Below are 17,425 nucleotides of genomic sequence, written 5' to 3'. Positions count from 1 at the left end.
TTAAATTTCACAAAAAAAAAACTAAACTGCAACGTTACCCTTTTACAAAAAAAAACGAATCCTGTTTTGGTATATTGGCAGACGTTACGCACTTGACATGTACGAAAACTGAACGCCTCACTGTTTTATGTCGCAATACAAGTTTGCATAACAAACGCGAAGTGCAATTACCATTATTTATTTAGCAATACAAACGTTCGGACGTGTGTAGATGAAACGTTTTAAATATTAAAAAGATGCTGCTATATTATTGATTCGCTATATAACCTGTTACATGCTTTAGTTTACGGCTCGTATATCAGTCGTATTCGTTTACAGTGTTAAAGTTAACTTGCTAAACTTTCTCTACAGTTCCATTAAACCCAGCTGATCTGCACACTTCAACGAAAGCTTTGGTAATGTGGTCCAATCATTCCAGAAAAACACTCGGCTCTTCAGTAATTTTCCTACCCGGCATGACCCACAGTACACTTTGCCTTGTCCAATCAACATCGTTTCTAGCTCACAGCTGATTATTTATGAGAGCGAACAAAACAAATCCCCTTTTTCGTTTGCAAAATTTGCTCTCTCTTAACCTAAACCATCACGCGGCTTGTTACTGAGTGGTGGCAATATGACCACGCGTTTGTCACGAATGACCACACAAAAATAATAATTTATACACCAAACTACAAGCTATGGCAAAAAACTAGCTACATTTTTTTTCCTTAGCAAATAAAAAAATTTTTTTTCCGTCCAAACTGAATTTTAAAGAGCTGTATAAATTTACATATTTATTTTTTGCGCATTAACAATATTTAAATAAAATGTTTTTATAAGTTGCCCACAAAATACGTTTAGTATTAAATGTAAATGTTAAGAAAACCAGTTTGTTAACGTACCACTATTGCACCATAGTTGAATAGATGATGCAATCAATTTTCTATAGAGAAGGCTTGCCCGGACCTGTCTAGAAAAGCCTTTTAAGGTTGTCAATTTTCGGCTTAAATATTGCTAAAAAAGCATTAATTAAAAGAATACTGTAACAAACTGGTATAAAGTTTAGAACTAAGTCAATCAATACAAATATTAAATAATTAAATACCAAAAATTATTAAATTTAATTTCTACTATGTAATTTTTTTTCAAAAAACTATTTAAAAAAATTATTTTTAAAGTAAATTAAAAATACTATTTCATTCTTTGCTAAAACTAATAGATGTTTTTACAAGAACAGAATTATTTATAAATTTAAAAGTCCCTTTAAAAAAAATAAATAAATATATTAATTAACAATCAAGTATTTATTATAGACAATATATATAAATTTATTTAAATATAGAACTTTGCTTCAAACCGAAAAAAACACAATGACAACATCACACTCAAGCAAAACTAAAACATTTTTTAAAAATTTAAACTACTTTTAGGCTAAAATATAAAAATTTAGGAATACAGAAAGGCGCGTCACAGTTATAGAAAAGGCACTAAAGCAATGTCTAGTTTGAAGAAAGGAGTCTCAGAATTACCGGCAAAAATTTTTCGTTTTTTTGCCTGCATTTTAAGATAATAACCACTTGGAAATGACAAGGAGAATCGGCCTTGCATGAAGTACAGCAGGTAAATTAAAGGCAGGCCACCATGTCCGACCGCAAACTTAACTTGATGCAAATGCATTGACAATATCGTCATGTTTTCGAAATAAAAAATTCTCTTACATTAGACAGGTATTTAGAAAAATGATAAAGTGTCGTTTTTTGATTTAATAGAACACTTTTTAATTAAAAACCGTCATGTAAGAAAAAATAAATACGAAAAAAGCTTGTAGAAAAAATAAAAACTCTTTAAAAAATAAAAGTCCGAAAAAAAGGGCCAATTTCCGACGATCAATCTAAAGCAAACGACATATTGCGTCATCAAGAATTGTTAGAATCTGATTGGCTGTTTTCGATCGGCCGATCAAGTGGAACGAGATTTGATTGGCTGGCGGTAAACTTGCGATGTAGAAAGTTAAACAAAGGTTGCGCGTAAACAACAAACTCATCTTTCCACGAAACCATTAGGTAATCAAGAGCTTCAGGTTCGAATCCCAACGACGACATTCTGTCTTTAGTTTCTTGTGGGTCTAAAATTAAAGTGCTTTTAATTTTAATTTTTTTTAACTTCAAAACGCTACAAAAAATTAAACAATTTCTGCAGTCACTATAAAAATGGCAAATACAATACAACAAATCGAGTGATAGAACTTAAATATAAAATTTTACCTAAAAACGAGTCCAAAACGTCCATTACTCCATTAATTTCGTCCAACGAGTCTTGGTCATCATTTTCATCAATACTGGAACAAATATTCCACAAGAGTTGACAACTTACCCCACCTATACGCCAATCATTTGGTGCAAACTCTTGCAATACGTCAACCAATCTGTGAACAAATTACAGTTATACAGTAAAATTTGCACAAAAGAACTAAAATAAGGTAAATTTTATTACAACAAACTGCGTACTTTCGGCAGAAAAAAATGTAATTTTTGTGTCAATTTTTTTGTAAGTTTCCGCAATTTTTATGTTAAAATGCTGAACAGACGTCGGTCAACATCTTGTTTAAGGTAAACATAGTAGCTCAATCTGGAATAATCTTGGTTATAATCACATTTAATTATTTCCTATTTCACCTAAAAACCATGCTGCAAATTTCCAGCCAAAATTCATGCAAAAATGTTGCTAATATTGCCAAATTACTTTTACCATAGCGAAATTTTTGCATATTAAAAATAATTGCAATTTTGACCGCAAATTAGAAAGCGGAAATATTCAGGTAAAATTACGATTTTTTTAAATTCACTTTTACATTAAAGATAAATTAATTAAAAAAGTTCAACAAGCAAACCAATGCCAAAACAACATCGTGAAAACCCTAAAATCCCACGCAAAAAATTTGTTAATAATAAAACTAAAATAATTAACACTACCGCGCAAAAGCAATAAACAAAATTTCCCAAAGAAAACATCCCACACAAAAAATAAAATATTTGCAAAAATTGAAATAATAAATTGCTTTCAAATCCATATATAATATATATATATATATTTAATAGGGCTCATTGGATGATATATATACATGTATGTCCAAAGGACTTCAAATTAAAGGTTTAAAAAATAAAAAAAATGCTCATTGTAGTGCGCGGATAAATTATCACAGGCAAATATTAGTTGCGAGTTGCGACCATATTACGACAATTAAAATCCAAACCGACAGGCGGCTATCGACTATATTACAAAATTAAGTTTTCAAAAAAATCGAAAATCAAATATTACTTTAAAATGATTCGTTCTTCGACCAAACCCGATCGTTTTTCGTGATCAGCACTGATGTTAACCAACACTCCACATGCATTATACACCACTTGTCTATCTCCAGAATCCAGTAGTGCAACCATCATCAGATCAACTGGAAATAAAATAAAAATGTTAATTAAGTGTAGGTCCTATTTTAAAAATATATTAGTTTAGATAAAAATCACAAAAAAGTAGAAAAATGTTAAACTCATTGGACAGTAATGTTTAAAGATATTAGTCAATCTTATTTTCTTATTAGTTTAAACATACACCACTGTTAACTTTTAAATCTTAAAAAAATTATTAATTTCGTACAATTTCCGCCGTATTTAAATGGGAAATGACAACGCAAATTATTCACATCGAATAATGACATTTTTTGCAGACAGCAATTTTTTTTGCAAAAATATTAACTAAATCTTATGACATATTGCAGCAATCTCGCGCGTGCAGCATAAAGTTATTTTAAGCAAGTCTTTATAATTATACCGGCAATTACCATAATTTAAAAAAATTAAAATAAGGGACGTTTATAATAAAAATTGGCCTTCCTATAGTTTGCGTTAAGCTTTTTCCTTGCTTATGCGAAAGTAGTGCCATCTTAAATGCGCATTTAAAAAAAAAAAAAATTGTATTAATTAGCAAGATTTTAAAGTTTTAAATTTTTATGTAGAATGCTGCCAACTTTAGCATCGCGCAAGGCTGCCTTTGTTATTAAAGCATTTGAAATTGAATCAAAACTTACTTTTATGCTTGTGAAGTAAATCCCTCACGTCCTTATGGCAAGTTAAATTTCCGAACACACCAGCCACCTCGCCCACACACAACATATGATCGACCGTAATCAAACCGAACAATACTAAACAAAGAAAATCGAAGGTGTGTATGACAAGCACTAGTTTAACACATTTGTGATAATTAAGCTAAACTTCACGGTATGTGTAGTTATAAGTGGGCTTTATATATAGACATGTACATAAACGTAAGTCGTTAGTATATATCGATTTTTATGTAAGTTAAGACTGAAGGATGAAATTGACCTCTTAATAAAGATAAAAATGACTCTAGTTTGCTTAGTATTGTTAACATATTGTATTAGAAAAAATATTTAAAAAAATATTTACTTTTTAAAAAAATAAAAAAATTATTTTAGAAAATATTTACAGAAATTTGAAAACAAAAAACTGTTATGAAACAAAACTTTAATTTTTTTTACTTAAAAGGATTTTTTTACATACTTGCTGCCAAACGAAGCCTGTTTGTTGAAATCGCGTTTTCTTCGTCCAAGTTATTTCCTCGGTTATAGAACGACAAATTATTCAGGGTTGCCAAAACATTTAAAATCAAATCTTCTTTGTCTTCTAAATCGAATTTCTCTAAAAATTAAGTAAACGTTTTCTTCAATTAGCTTAATTAAGTAAGTAGCAATATAAAATCAAACTGTTAGTTTTTTTAAGGTTTTATTACTGCAATTTAGCTAAAATTGTTAAAATCCGATCACAATAGAGCTGTAAATAATATGAATTATTCAAGCACTTGTGCCACACTATTTGCTCTTAAGGCCCAGCGTGTACAGATAGCTTGCTCTTGGTCAACCGTAACTGCATTAAACCCTAATTTTTTATGCAATATAGGGGTGATTAAATATAGAGACTTAGTTTTAATAAATAATTGGCACTTTCGAAAAACTTTGCTCTCTTATCATTGGTTAGTAATTATATCATGCAACATTACAAATATATCACCTAAGATCTTTAAGAGTTGATCAATACAGTTAATGTTTCCAGCAATACAGGGTCCAACTCTTTCTGATAAAGACATATTAGCTATAACCCTCACAGCTTTTATTAACACTTCCGTAACAGGAGTTGAAGAATCTGGATCGGTTGAGTTGTTGTTGTCAGGTTGGTTATCCTCATTTAAGCAAATACTTATTTGTTCAAGTAACACTGATAAGCATTCAGATTGTCCTGTGATTTTCGGTAAAATACTTTAGAGACAAATTTAATTTGGTATCATGGTGTAGTTGGCAGAACACCCAGCTTAATTATCACTGCTCTTATGCTGCAGTGCCCTTGAGTAAGGCACTTAAAATAACATAAACTCCCGCTGAGCCAAATCTTAATCAGTAGCTTAATAATTAGGCAATTCTAAATCTACAATACTTCAAACTGCCAAAAGAAACTCAAGACTGGGCTGGGGTAACTGATGTTACTCCATATTTAGGTCACAATGCCTAACCTCCGACACCAAGAATGAATAATATATATATAAAAATACTTTTACCCACAATAGTAAAATAACTTTGAAAAACTGACCTGGTGAACTTGAAGAACTTTGAATAAAGAAAAGATTTTCTCGAATCTGATTATTTCTTGAGGCCAAGTTTCCCAAAGCAAAACACAACCTCACAGTAATACCTCGTGAAAATTTAAAAGTTTGAAGAAGCTGTAAAATGGTTCCAACCCAATCGTTTGTACTTGCAAAATAAGGCATTGGGGCGGGGTACATTGTCAACTTGCTAAATCCAAATACAAAATATTTTACCTATTAAATTATTTAAAATGTGGACAAATATTCAACAAAGGTTTTATAAAATCTTTAAAAAATCAGTGAGCTATAAAAATAGCAAAATTAAATTATTATTAAAAAAAAATTAAGAAACACGTAACTGCATAAGACTCAAAATCCAATTTACCTTAGCAACCGCGATATGTTCCAAACTATTTTTTCTTCTCTACCAAAAACTTGGAGAACTGAAACGAGAGTCTGAATAGAATTATGAGATCTTTGGACTTTTTTGTCAACATCCATCATATTACGAAGCATAGAAGTTGTCTAAAATTAAACAAGCTGTAAATTTTGGAAAATAAGTTTGAAAAATTTTGTTTTATAAAAATCTTTAACCTAACGTTTTGAATACAAATATTTTTAAAGAGTAGTTTTATCGCATTTAAATAAATTTAAAAACCAAGTTTATAGGCTATATGACCATAAACCCAAAACGTATGTACATAGTTTAACCACATATATTAAAAAAATGCTGTCATGTGTTTTTAAATCATAAAAACCTACGACAAAAAACATTAACCTCAAAAAATCACAGAAACAGACAACAAAAAACTATAACAGAAGATTTACTATACTCATATATTTAAAAAACAACCTTTTTATGATCTAAAGTTATGTTTTATAGCTTATATTATAAATGTTGTGTGCTTAGATAATACTTAGTTACACAATGTCTTTTAAATTAAACAAAGATACCTGTATTAACAAGTCTGCTGTAAACTTGTAATTTCGTTTATGGTCAGGTTGAGTTTTGATAATAAATAAAGCGTCATCCATAAACCCGGTTAACTTTTCAATGCAATTCTCCTCATATAGCTTTGTAGCAATTTGCTAAAAAAACAAAGTTTTAAATTAGAAATAAAAATTTATTAAATTAGCGAAATCATGTAGTACTTACAAACATTAAGTTTTGCCAATTTTTATTTAATTGTTGTTTTAACAACCAAACTATAACAAAAAAGGGGATAAAACCGCTACCTTGTTTGAACTTAAAAAGTTGAGAGATCCAGTCAAGAAAAGAAGAGCTTCATATTTTGATATTGGGTCCTTGGCTCTGGTCAGTATTTCCAACATCGGACCTTAAAACAAATAAATATTAGATAAATTTAGAAATAATTAAAATATTCAACAGGCGGTGTGGTGTAGTGGTAAGAACACTTGCTACACCACACACGAGGTCGTAGGTTTAATCCTCACTGATCTCATGCTGTAGCGCCCTTGAGTAAGGCGCTATAAACGGTACAAACTCCTGCTGAGCCAGCACTTAATCAGCAGAAAAATTATCGGGCAATTATAATCTATAATATTCGAAACTGCCACAGGCAACTTGAGACTGGGTCGGAGTAACTGATGTTACTTTATGTTTAAATCGCACATCCGACTTATCCACATCAAGGATATTTGTAAAGAACAACCTAATATTTGTAAAGAACAACTAGTAAATACTTACCTAACAATTCATATTTTGCAATGAGATGATCATTTTTCTGCTCCCTACAAATCCGATACAAAAGTTTGCAAACACTGGTAAGATTATTTTTTACACCAACCTAAATAAAAAAACATTTTTAAAATTTACATTAAAATAATGATATCACAGCTTATATAGGTAAATTAAACAACTTACTTTTAACTTTAAAAAAAAACGAATTAGGTCTTTTTATTTATATTTTTTGATAAGATTAATTATAAATACAAGCACAATAAATGTTTGGCCATAACCAATTGATTTTATCCACAGTAACACAATACACTTACAAGTCACAAATTGCTACTCAACAAACCTTCAGAATTATCCTAACACAAAGAAGGTGTAAGTCATGTGATTTAAGTGGTAGAAGTTTGAACAGGGCAGAAAGTAATGAGGTTCGTCTTCTGTGAGAAATGTGACCAAAACAGTTTCCCGCTTGTAAAGTGGAATAGAGTTTTACACAGGCAGAACACAATTCATCGATATCTTAAAATAAAAACAGTAAAATGCTGATAAAAATAATACAAATATCACTTCAGAATTAAACCTACATACTTATAACAACAAATAAAATGTTTTAGAAACCAAGTAAATCATTAATAAAAATAAATTAAATAAGAAACTTAAGAAAACATGATAGTTTGTCTACTAAAAAAAATATAAATAGCATAACATGATCCAAAAAAGGTTAACCAAGTTAATCTAACAAACCTTTTGACATATAATCCTCCAGGACTTCAATAATGGGAAGCACAGTTTTGTTCCAGTAGAAAGCTTCTTCTTCTGTCTCCTCCACCCCGCTTCCAGCACTTCCACCTAAAACAATTTAAAATTATATTTTTCTAAACCTTAAAAAAAAAAATTTTGTTCTCTAAAAAAACGTTTGTTATGTACACTAGAATTGTTAATTTTTTTTAAATTTAAATTTTCACTGATAAATCTGAAATTAATTTGTGGTTACCTCCAGAATGAGGTGATCTTCTTCTATCAGGTTTAGTTAATTTTGATGAACTTGGAGGACTTGGATGCTCTACTTTCTTTAAAGCATCCTAAAAATTAAAAAAATATAGGAAACACATAAAGCCCACTACGATTTTTCTTAATTTTACAATATAATTTAAATTAATTTTTACATTATGAATAAATGTGTTAACGAATAAAGCTTTATATATTTAGGCTAATTTTTTGGAAACATGGTAAACAAAGACAATAACTTATTTACTTAAACAATGCAATTTTTTAAATAATTTAATTTTGGTATAACATAAATGACCCTAAAATACCTTGGGGGATTTAACAGGTCTGTATTTGGATGGGGGAGGAGTTGGGTGATATCTTGATTTAACTTCTTCACCCATTTCTACTAAACCACCACCTGGTAAATTTATCACATTAAGCAAACTAACAATTTCTAAATAAGGTAATCTAATAAAATACCAGTCCTTTTTCAAAAAAATATAAAAAAAAAATAACATTTCGTTTGAACCAAAAGCAGGAATTAAAAAGTTACCAAGGCAACAGAGCAAAAGCAAGTAACCAAAACTATCCAATTTAAATGGTAAAATAAATAATAAAGCAAAGTAATAAAGACCAAAATGAAAAACATTTTTTTTTAACTATGCTATACAAATTAGCTAGCAGCATTCTTTAGTAGTAAGGACACTTGGCTCACTAAATAAGTTCCTAGGTTTAATCACTATGCTTTAATGCTGTAATGCCATTAAATAAGGTGCTATATAACTGATACAAACTTTTGCTGAGCCCAAAAACATTTAGTAGTATTAAGTAACAACCAACTTTGGTGTATAATATCTCAAACCTCCAAAATCTAATTGAGACTAGGTCGGGGTAACTGATATAACCTGTATTTAAAGTTGACCCTTACACATTGAGGATATTTTAATAAAATACTTACCAGAATGCACAGCTTTCATTGGTGATCTAGGATGGGTTTGCTGCCTTGAGATTTTTTTGATTAAAAGTTCACCCACATTATCACCCAATACATTTGCTTCTGGGGTAATTTGGGGCTTAATTACAACCAAGGGTTCAGCACTACCTGAAACAAGGGGTTTCTGCAAAAAAAAAATCATTTGTAATAAAAAGAAAAAAGTTATAAAACAATCAGTACTCAAGTTATTTTTATACAAAATTTATTATATTCTATATATATATTCACAGGTTTAATTAATTGTCTTTTATATGCTTTTTTTCAAAATTGTTCACTTTTTAGTTGCTTGCTATAGGTTATTTATATTCAAAAAATAAAATTTGTTCAGTTTTGCCTAAAAATCCATAGACCTAACAAAAAAAAACTTACATGGTTAAGGGGCATAAGTTTTGACTTGACATGAGTGCCAGAATTGGGTCGACTACCCCGATCAGTTGGATCAAATTGATCTAAACTTAAGGCAGAAGGTGGCCGTGAACCAGATGATGAACCATACCATAATCTGGTTGTTTCTCTTGGTGTAGCTGGTCTTTTTGTTTCAATAGCCTGCATTGGTAATTCAAGTTTAATTTTTTATCTTGTTTTTAAAATAATGCTTAAAAAATAAAATGTTCTAGATTTTTGTTGAGGTTTGTGATATCATATTTAAAATAATTGATCTAAATTATTCTGTCATACAAAGAACAAACTTACAAATTTGGTTAAAAAATTGTTTATTTCATTACCTTTTGATTGCACCATTGTTTTGCCCGTTTAATTACTTCAGCACTAGTTGGTCGTCTGTTGTTGTTATTATTATTGTAAGAATCAAAGCCTGATAACGAATGACTTGAATCCATTTCACTTAAATCGTATGGTCGATTTTATTCCAAGAATAGCTTCACGCTAAGTAAGACCAAGGTTAAACAAAGGCACAAATTTCGGGCGATTGGAATAATGTTTAAAACATTAATGATTAATGTTTAATACACACACATAATTTATCTTAGTCACCAACCGACGAAAATCTATCTGTAAAAGTAGTATTGCAATAAGCAGATAAAAAAATCATACCCGGACCCTCATTAAATTTACGATTTATCTTGCCTGCTCGTTAGAAGTGTAAACAAACCCCGAATTCCAATAAATTTAGAGAGCGGGTGTCGTGCTCAAGTTGCGAACAGGTCAACATACGATCAGCAAAAAAGTTATTAAATTAAAACAACTATATTTTGCTTATTAGTTAAAACCACTTATACAAGCATTCCTTAACACATACCATATAAAATAGGCAAAGAACATATTCTTCTTTTAACATAGCGGCAGTAAACACAAGTAATTTTTATAAATAAGTTTAATATAAGCAGTCCCACCCTAATTATAATTAAAGAGTCGTGATCTAGCTTTCTTAGTTATTAATTAGCCTTGCTTACAAAGAGGTGAAAGTTGTTAAATGATATTAAAATTAATATTTATTGCACCAGTTAGATGAAAATTTGTATGCAGCAACAATTTACAGTAAATAAAAATAGTTTAAAACACTTTTTAATAAAAATAGTATTAAACTTATAAAACTATTTATCGAATATACAAGCAACACATACTCTACGAGAGCACAAAAACTACATGCAACAATTAACACTTAAAAAAAAAAAAAAAAAAAAAAAAAAAACACACACAATTTAACACTGTTAAAAATATGCTACAAAAAAGGGGCATTGCACATTGCATTGAATTTATAGTAATCTAATAGCAAAATCAGTTAACGAAACAATATAAAATACAACACTTAATAAACCTTAGTTTACCTTTAATAATATATGAAGTTACGATATAAGACAGACACAGTTAACATTCCAGTTAAAAAATTAGCACAAAATAGTAAAATAAATGTAACCCAAGTTAAATAAACAATTTTCAAAAAGCAAAAGGTGTGGCGAAGCAAAAATTAAAACACACAACTTAACCTTGTATAATTTCACACTGTAAGAAAAAATCATGTACTATTTGCTTAACTCAGAATTGCTAATTTCTTTAAATAGCTCACTGGCTTGTGATTTGATCACACTAATAGGCACCATGGAAAAGTGAACACACATCATATGATAGATTTTATATGATGTTTGTGCAGGTTCATTGTTGTCATTTAGAAGAAAATGTCTAAAATAAATACAATTATTTTTAGTAACACAAAATATACCAAAAACCAATAAAAACAATTTGTATTTAGAAAATAATAATTTTGTGATTTAAAAAAAAATCTTTATAAATAATTTTTTATTGCCTTATAAGCGACTTTTGTTTTTATTCAGGCAAGGGTATTTTTCAAAACTGACTATAAAACATAAATCAAATTATCAAAAAGAAAAAAGTTTTAAACAGTAAATTATAGCCAAATTATTTGGAGCTTACATTTAAAATATTTTTATTTACCTGAAAATGTCTCCAGAAAATAGGCTCGAGGAATAGGGAAGATTGTAAGACTCAGTGACATCAAATGTTTGTAGGGGATAAAGTGATTTGTTTGGTACTGACAACCAAATTAACGAGGTGAATCGAAAATCTTTGTCAAGAATTGTTGTCTCCATTATTCCTTGTGCGATATTACTAAATGCTTTATTAGCGTACTTTTCCATCTAAGAATATTAAATTTAATAATATTTCATAAAATTTAAATATTTAAACCAAACATTATCCTTTTTTTATGTTATAAAGGTATTGGTTTTCAAATTAAAAATCAACTTCAATAACATAAGAGTATTCCGGTTATAATTAACTACAGTGTTTTATATATAATTACATTTGTTACAATATTTCAAAGAAAGATTTATATTTATGACTCACTCTTTCTTGGGTAAAAGGTTCATTAAAACTTGCTGCAGATGATATCAGCTCATCCTAAAAACAACCATAAAGTTTCAGTACAACTTAATCATTATGGTTACTAAGCAAAATCAAATTTAAAGTTAGGCACCAGTTCCCAATTTATTATTTGGCATCAGATGTAAAATCCAGTTTTGCGAAAAGGGCTTCTACCACTTTTAGCTTAAACGATCCTTTGCTACAAGTAGACGAATTCAGTCGTGCTATATTATAAACTTTAATTTCAATCAGGCGCCAAAATGTTAAATCTGCGTTTTAAATTTCGAACAATAAACTAGAAAGTCTAACTTCACGTCCGTAAAAAAAACAAGTTTTTAATTATTTTAAAAGTAAATTTCAGCTAAGAAAACACTACAAGCTTAAAAAAATATTAAGTACAGGGATTAGTATACTGTTGTCTGAAAGTGGTTCATGTAGAATAATATTTCGACAACGTTTTACAGCAGAAAAGTGAACAAGGCCTGGAAATTTTGGAAGAAAATGGAGAAGTGGATAATTTTGTTGTGATTTCAACTCAAGATATTTCTGGTAATCTGAAGAATATTAAAAAAATTTTTAAATTAAATTTGTAATTTTAGGTGGACTACATTAAATATTTAGTGTTAATATTATAAAATAACAAGCTGTAATGTTTAAGAAGCAGCTTTTTGTTATAAAAAATTTATAATAAAAGTGTTACTTTACTTATCTCTTTTTTTAAAATGAAAAATCTTACCTTGTAAATTAATTTTACAATCGCTCAAAATTTGTTTTAAAACAAAGTTATTTGTTTGAGATGTATTCTGCACTTCAAATGAGGGAAACAAATTTTCAAATAAGGAACGGAGATATTTTTCAGTAAGAGGAATACATCTTTCTAAACTAAAACAAAAAAACAAAGTGTTTCAAAATATTATAAAAGTTTTGTACAAATAATTGCTCTTTTATGATAAGGTATAAAAAAATATAAAAAGCTAATTTTATTAGAATTTGCAACACAAAAATATTTAAATATGTTTTTACATTTTCAAATACTCCCCTTCCCCACTTTTAAAGAAAGTTTGAAGATTTCGCTGACCATCCTTACACCAAGTCTCATAAATTTTCCTGCCATGCTGGGACAACCTTTTATTTAATTTTCTGTAAATCAAAACAATATTACAAATAAAATTTAAGAATTTTTCCCTGTAATCGTTTAATGGAGGAAAGTTATTTTTAACCTGAATACTTTAAAAAATATCTGGTACCAAATATATTTGTTACTTATTAAATTAAACCATACATATACCCAAAAAAAAGAATTTCTATCAAAAATAGCTACAAAAAAACTAATGAAATGTTTATTTAAGAACAGTGGGACATACTAAAATTATATTTAAACTCACTTTGTAAATGAGTAAAGAACCTTGTTGCATTTTTCAAGAGTTTTAACAGTGTTTTGTCCATTTACGACATCCAACTTTCCAGTATCGGTGAACTCAATTTTTTGAAGTAGATTATACATTCCACAAACACAATCTGATATTGGAGCAAAGTCTACCTGTAAAAAACAAATAACTTTAAAACCATAAAAGAGTTTGCCCTAACAGAACACTTGAATATCCTATATTGTCGATATACAGTTAACCAATATGTTTACATATTAACAGAATTACATTACAAACTTAAAACAAAATTCTTAAAAAAAACTTAACTGACCTTGGACAAAAATACAATCTTAACATGCTCAGACATGGCAATACAGTGAAGTGTGTAAGGAATAAAAGGACTTCTTGAAGAGCTTAAAAACGCTGGAATGCCAGACATCAATTTCTGAAAACAATCGTTATTTACAGCTTTGCTAAAGTTTAACACATTTAAATATAATCACAAACTTCAATTGATTAAACCAAGGTTATTTTATCGTTTTAAACAAGAAAATACATTGAGAAATATATAATATACCTTGTTGCGGTCAGACATTTGCTCATATGCGGTAAAATGATCTTCTTTTATATTCATCAAATCCATGACTGATGCTTCATCACCATTTTCAACTAAAAATAAATATAAAATTTCCAATGAAAAAACTTGCAGATCAATTAAAATATTAAGAAAAAAATGCTGAATGCCTGTGAATTTTTAACTATGTTTTGTTTTAATTTACTTAATAAAACATTTTAATTTAAACCAAAAAATTTTTGGTTTTACTAAATAACAAGACTTTTACTAACAAAAAAATAACCAGTTTTAAATGTTATTAAGGAATATAGTTTAAACATCCCTGTATGTATGGACTCTTTAAACATTCCAACATCAGGAGAAATTCAAAAAAAAATGTAACAAAAAATAACTTTGTATTAAATAAAGATAATGATCTTACTGTTGTTAGTATTGCCCTCACTGTATTGTGAGACATGCTGGTAAGCTTTGGACATTTCTTTAGGATCAACTTTTAAAGAAATTTGAAATCCATCCATCTGAATGTCTCCGCTAAAATCACTGTCGACATCACTGATAAAATCTTCTGTCTTTCCGTCATCATCTTCTGCATTGTCCTCCAAATTTATGGAGTTTTCATCATCTTGAAAATTTTTGATTAATATGTCATTTTGTTCTTTTGTATTAGTTTCTGGAGTAATTTCATTTTTTTCCGTAGAATCACCATTTATGTCAACATTTTCTTTTGCATTATTTTGATTTTCAAAGCCATTTTCGTTAGTAACAGTTTCCGATGAAACTTCTTTATTTTCTTCTTGATAATTTTTAACATTTTTGTTGCTCGTAGGATCCTTAAACAAGAAAAAAATCAATTAAAACACATGTCCAGTAGATATTAGTAATTAAATTTAAATCAATCATAAAATTTCAAATATTGTTCATATATTTGTTTAACCCATTATATAAACAACAATCTCCCATATGTCACACTTTAAACAATAGCACATGTACTTACTACTGTTTTAAAACTATTTTCCATGTTGATTGATTCCTTTGCAGCCATCAAGCACATGATTTGGAGCATCGAAGTCATAGAAAGGTCATAAAATTTATTGCCACTAAAAAAAATAAAAACTACATTTTTCAAAAGTAAAATTGTTAACAAAATATATAATTTATCAAAATCCAATTTAAAATATAGAGTAACAAAAATGTGTTGTTTTTGCATTGGGATTGTACCATAGGTATTAACTAACACTAAAAATGAATGATTTAAAATCAATAATTTCACACTGAAAAATAAATTATTCATTAAAACATGTGATTTAAAATCCAATACATCACAATTTTTATAATTTACCCTTTGTCCATGGCAAGTAATTTAGAGTCGACAAAAATCAATCCATATTGAACATTTAGCTGAGACTTTTTTCTAAATGTCTTGGTGTATTTTTTTAGCAAGGAATGTATGTTTAAGTCACTGCCATTGAGTCTATCCATTAATTCCACTGCTTCCATAAGAAAGGTGCTGTCAGTTTTGCATAACAAAATGTAAGTTTCCATCATTAAAGAGATTTCTTGTTTTGCTCTAAAGAAAAAAAAAACTAAAAAATTTAGAATCATATCATAGCTACTTTTAAGCAATATTTTTCAAAGTTTAAAACAAAAAATTTCTTTAATATTTTTGACAATATATCATTTTATTTCTGAATAGACCTTAATACTATTTTATATACCCAAAAAATTATTATAATAAAAATTTACATAATTTTCTTTGAAGTGGAAGATGATGTTAATCTTAAATGGCCAAATGGTCCATACAAAAAACGGATCAGTTTAAAAAGAAAGCTTAGTTCCCGATTTAATTCTTCTTCGATGTTAAATATATCAGTATTTCCAATACCTACAATTAAAAAATTTAAATTAAAAAAAAAAAATTAAAAAAAAAAATAAAATTTCACTTTTTTAATGCACAAACATAAATAACGCAGATTTTTGTTTTATATATTGAACTTTTATAATAAAAGAAAAATTAAAATTTTTTTTTACCAATATAAATGTAGTGCGAGTGCTTTTGAAATACAGCAGTGGAGCCATCAGCACAAACCACACTTGAGCATGCTTCATTTAAGTTAGCTTCTAATGTTAGAAATGCACCAACTAAAGGCATCATATAAAATTCTAGCATGTCATATTCATTAACCTAAAAATAATCAATTTTAGAATATTAATATTTATGAAACAAAAAATGTTATTTTAAAAAAAAGTGAAAACTATATTTTCACTTAAACATTGTTACTATCTAATCTAACAGAATTATATAACCTCACAAACTATATATACAAAAAGATTATATAACATGTAATTCACCTTATCACATTTATTAGAATTTTCCGAATTAGAATTCTTCAAATTTTTCAGGTAAGATTTTTTTAAATTACTTAAATAAACAAGGAACTCTTGATCTGATCCGACGTACAAGAATTGTGCATCTTTCATAATAACAAGAGCTTTCATGATGCAGAATTTTTATATTCACCTAAAAAAATAGTGTATAAATTCTAAAATAAAAACTTTTGTGAACAACAATATTTAGTACTTATGTTTAGTAACCTACAAGGATACAAACATATGTTTCAACTACTTTACAATCCAAAATTTTTTATAAATGAAATCGTTATTTTTACAGTCAAAATTTTGCAAGATAAATTCTACAAGCATAATTTTACCTGTCCGCAATAAGAGTGTGCTCACTATATCATTTGTAGATAATGAAAAACGCTGAAGTAATGACTGACAAATAACATCCAGTAGACCAGTATTATATTCTAACATTAATTATCGTTTTTTTTACATTCTTAAATTTACACAAAATATTCTAAAAAACAAACATGACATTTATTTCAGAAACTACGAAGCTAATGGAGCTAGCATTACATAATTAAGTACCTACAGTAGAATTACATCCTAAATAAATTCAGCAACAATAAAAAAATTAAAATAATCTAAAATTTAAGGATCAAAAAAGCTAATATAGTTAACCATGTCTACATTGAAATTGATAACATTTTAAGTCTAAAATTTGGCAATACAAATTAATTATTAACAAAACTTATAAAAACGCCACACAATGAAGCTCTATGTTTTAACAATGTAGAAAAATAATAACATAATGCACAAGCCCACAATAGCAAAAAATCTAATAAAAAAGCAACCAAGTTTTCTGTAAAAAATAAACAAAGCTAAAAATGTGAAAATTCATAATTTGAAAAAGAAACATTGTAGAAAATATAATTGAAAATATATATTTTATGTGTATTTTACAAAACTACAATATAATAATATTACAAACA

General features: G+C 28.3%; 2 protein-coding genes across 3 annotated transcripts; both read right to left on the bottom strand.

Moving 5' to 3' along the window:
• Positions 1 to 1,651: 1,651 nt before the first annotated feature.
• LOC145754865 (armadillo repeat-containing protein 2-like) lies at positions 1,652 to 10,364 on the bottom strand. Its single transcript, XM_082571019.1, has 18 exons — positions 10,037 to 10,364; positions 9,681 to 9,857; positions 9,276 to 9,435; positions 8,644 to 8,735; positions 8,322 to 8,409; positions 8,072 to 8,176; positions 7,674 to 7,846; positions 7,340 to 7,439; positions 6,868 to 6,968; positions 6,586 to 6,720; positions 6,017 to 6,156; positions 5,637 to 5,839; positions 5,064 to 5,288; positions 4,557 to 4,694; positions 4,064 to 4,177; positions 3,298 to 3,430; positions 2,244 to 2,404; positions 1,652 to 2,104 (listed from the first exon to the last, which is right to left on the bottom strand). Exons 1-18 carry the CDS (start codon positions 10,148 to 10,150, stop codon positions 1,896 to 1,898), a joined length of 2,568 nt encoding a protein of 855 aa, XP_082427145.1. The 5' UTR covers positions 10,151 to 10,364; the 3' UTR covers positions 1,652 to 1,895.
• Positions 10,365 to 10,998: 634 nt separating this feature from the next.
• On the bottom strand, positions 10,999 to 17,252 carry LOC145759254 (uncharacterized). Of its 2 annotated transcripts, XM_082573034.1 has the most exons (16): positions 16,802 to 17,252; positions 16,443 to 16,611; positions 16,122 to 16,275; positions 15,837 to 15,975; positions 15,433 to 15,660; positions 15,088 to 15,190; positions 14,515 to 14,923; positions 14,097 to 14,188; positions 13,851 to 13,964; positions 13,538 to 13,692; positions 13,176 to 13,292; positions 12,889 to 13,034; positions 12,552 to 12,706; positions 12,135 to 12,188; positions 11,724 to 11,926; positions 10,999 to 11,450 (listed from the first exon to the last, which is right to left on the bottom strand). In XM_082573034.1, exons 2-16 carry the CDS (start codon positions 16,587 to 16,589, stop codon positions 11,294 to 11,296), a joined length of 2,373 nt encoding a protein of 790 aa, XP_082429160.1. In that variant the 5' UTR covers positions 16,590 to 16,611; positions 16,802 to 17,252; the 3' UTR covers positions 10,999 to 11,293. The 2 variants fall into 2 exon arrangements, 1 of the variants encoding a protein (XP_082429160.1); XR_014286515.1 differs by lacking the exon at positions 10,999 to 11,450 and having other exon boundaries at positions 11,853 to 11,926; positions 12,135 to 12,421.
• Between the last annotated feature and the right edge of the window lie 173 nt (positions 17,253 to 17,425).

This window comes from Corella eumyota, chromosome 1 (assembly GCF_963082875.1).
Source record: "Corella eumyota chromosome 1, kaCorEumy4.1, whole genome shotgun sequence".
Lineage (NCBI taxonomy): Eukaryota > Metazoa > Chordata > Ascidiacea > Phlebobranchia > Corellidae > Corella > Corella eumyota.
This window is presented reverse-complemented; position numbering and strand designations above follow the sequence as displayed.

Coding starts and splice junctions, on each gene's coding strand:
- LOC145754865 (XM_082571019.1), bottom strand. CDS start 10,150: ATGGATTCAAGTCATTCGTTATCAGGCTTTGATTCTTACAATAATAAT. Junction 8,177..8,321: donor AAGATCACCTCATTCTGGAG/GTAACCACAAAT, acceptor AAATTGTTTTAG/GTGGAAGTGCTGGAAGCGGG. Junction 6,969..7,339: donor TGCAAAATATGAATTGTTAG/GTAAGTATTTAC, acceptor ATTTGTTTTAAG/GTCCGATGTTGGAAATACTG.
- LOC145759254 (XM_082573034.1), bottom strand. CDS start 16,589: ATGAAAGCTCTTGTTATTATGAAAGATGCACAATTCTTGTACGTCGGA. Junction 14,189..14,514: donor TGAGGGCAATACTAACAACA/GTAAGATCATTA, acceptor ATTTATTTTTAG/TTGAAAATGGTGATGAAGCA. Junction 13,693..13,850: donor AGATTGTATTTTTGTCCAAG/GTCAGTTAAGTT, acceptor TGTTTTTTACAG/GTAGACTTTGCTCCAATATC.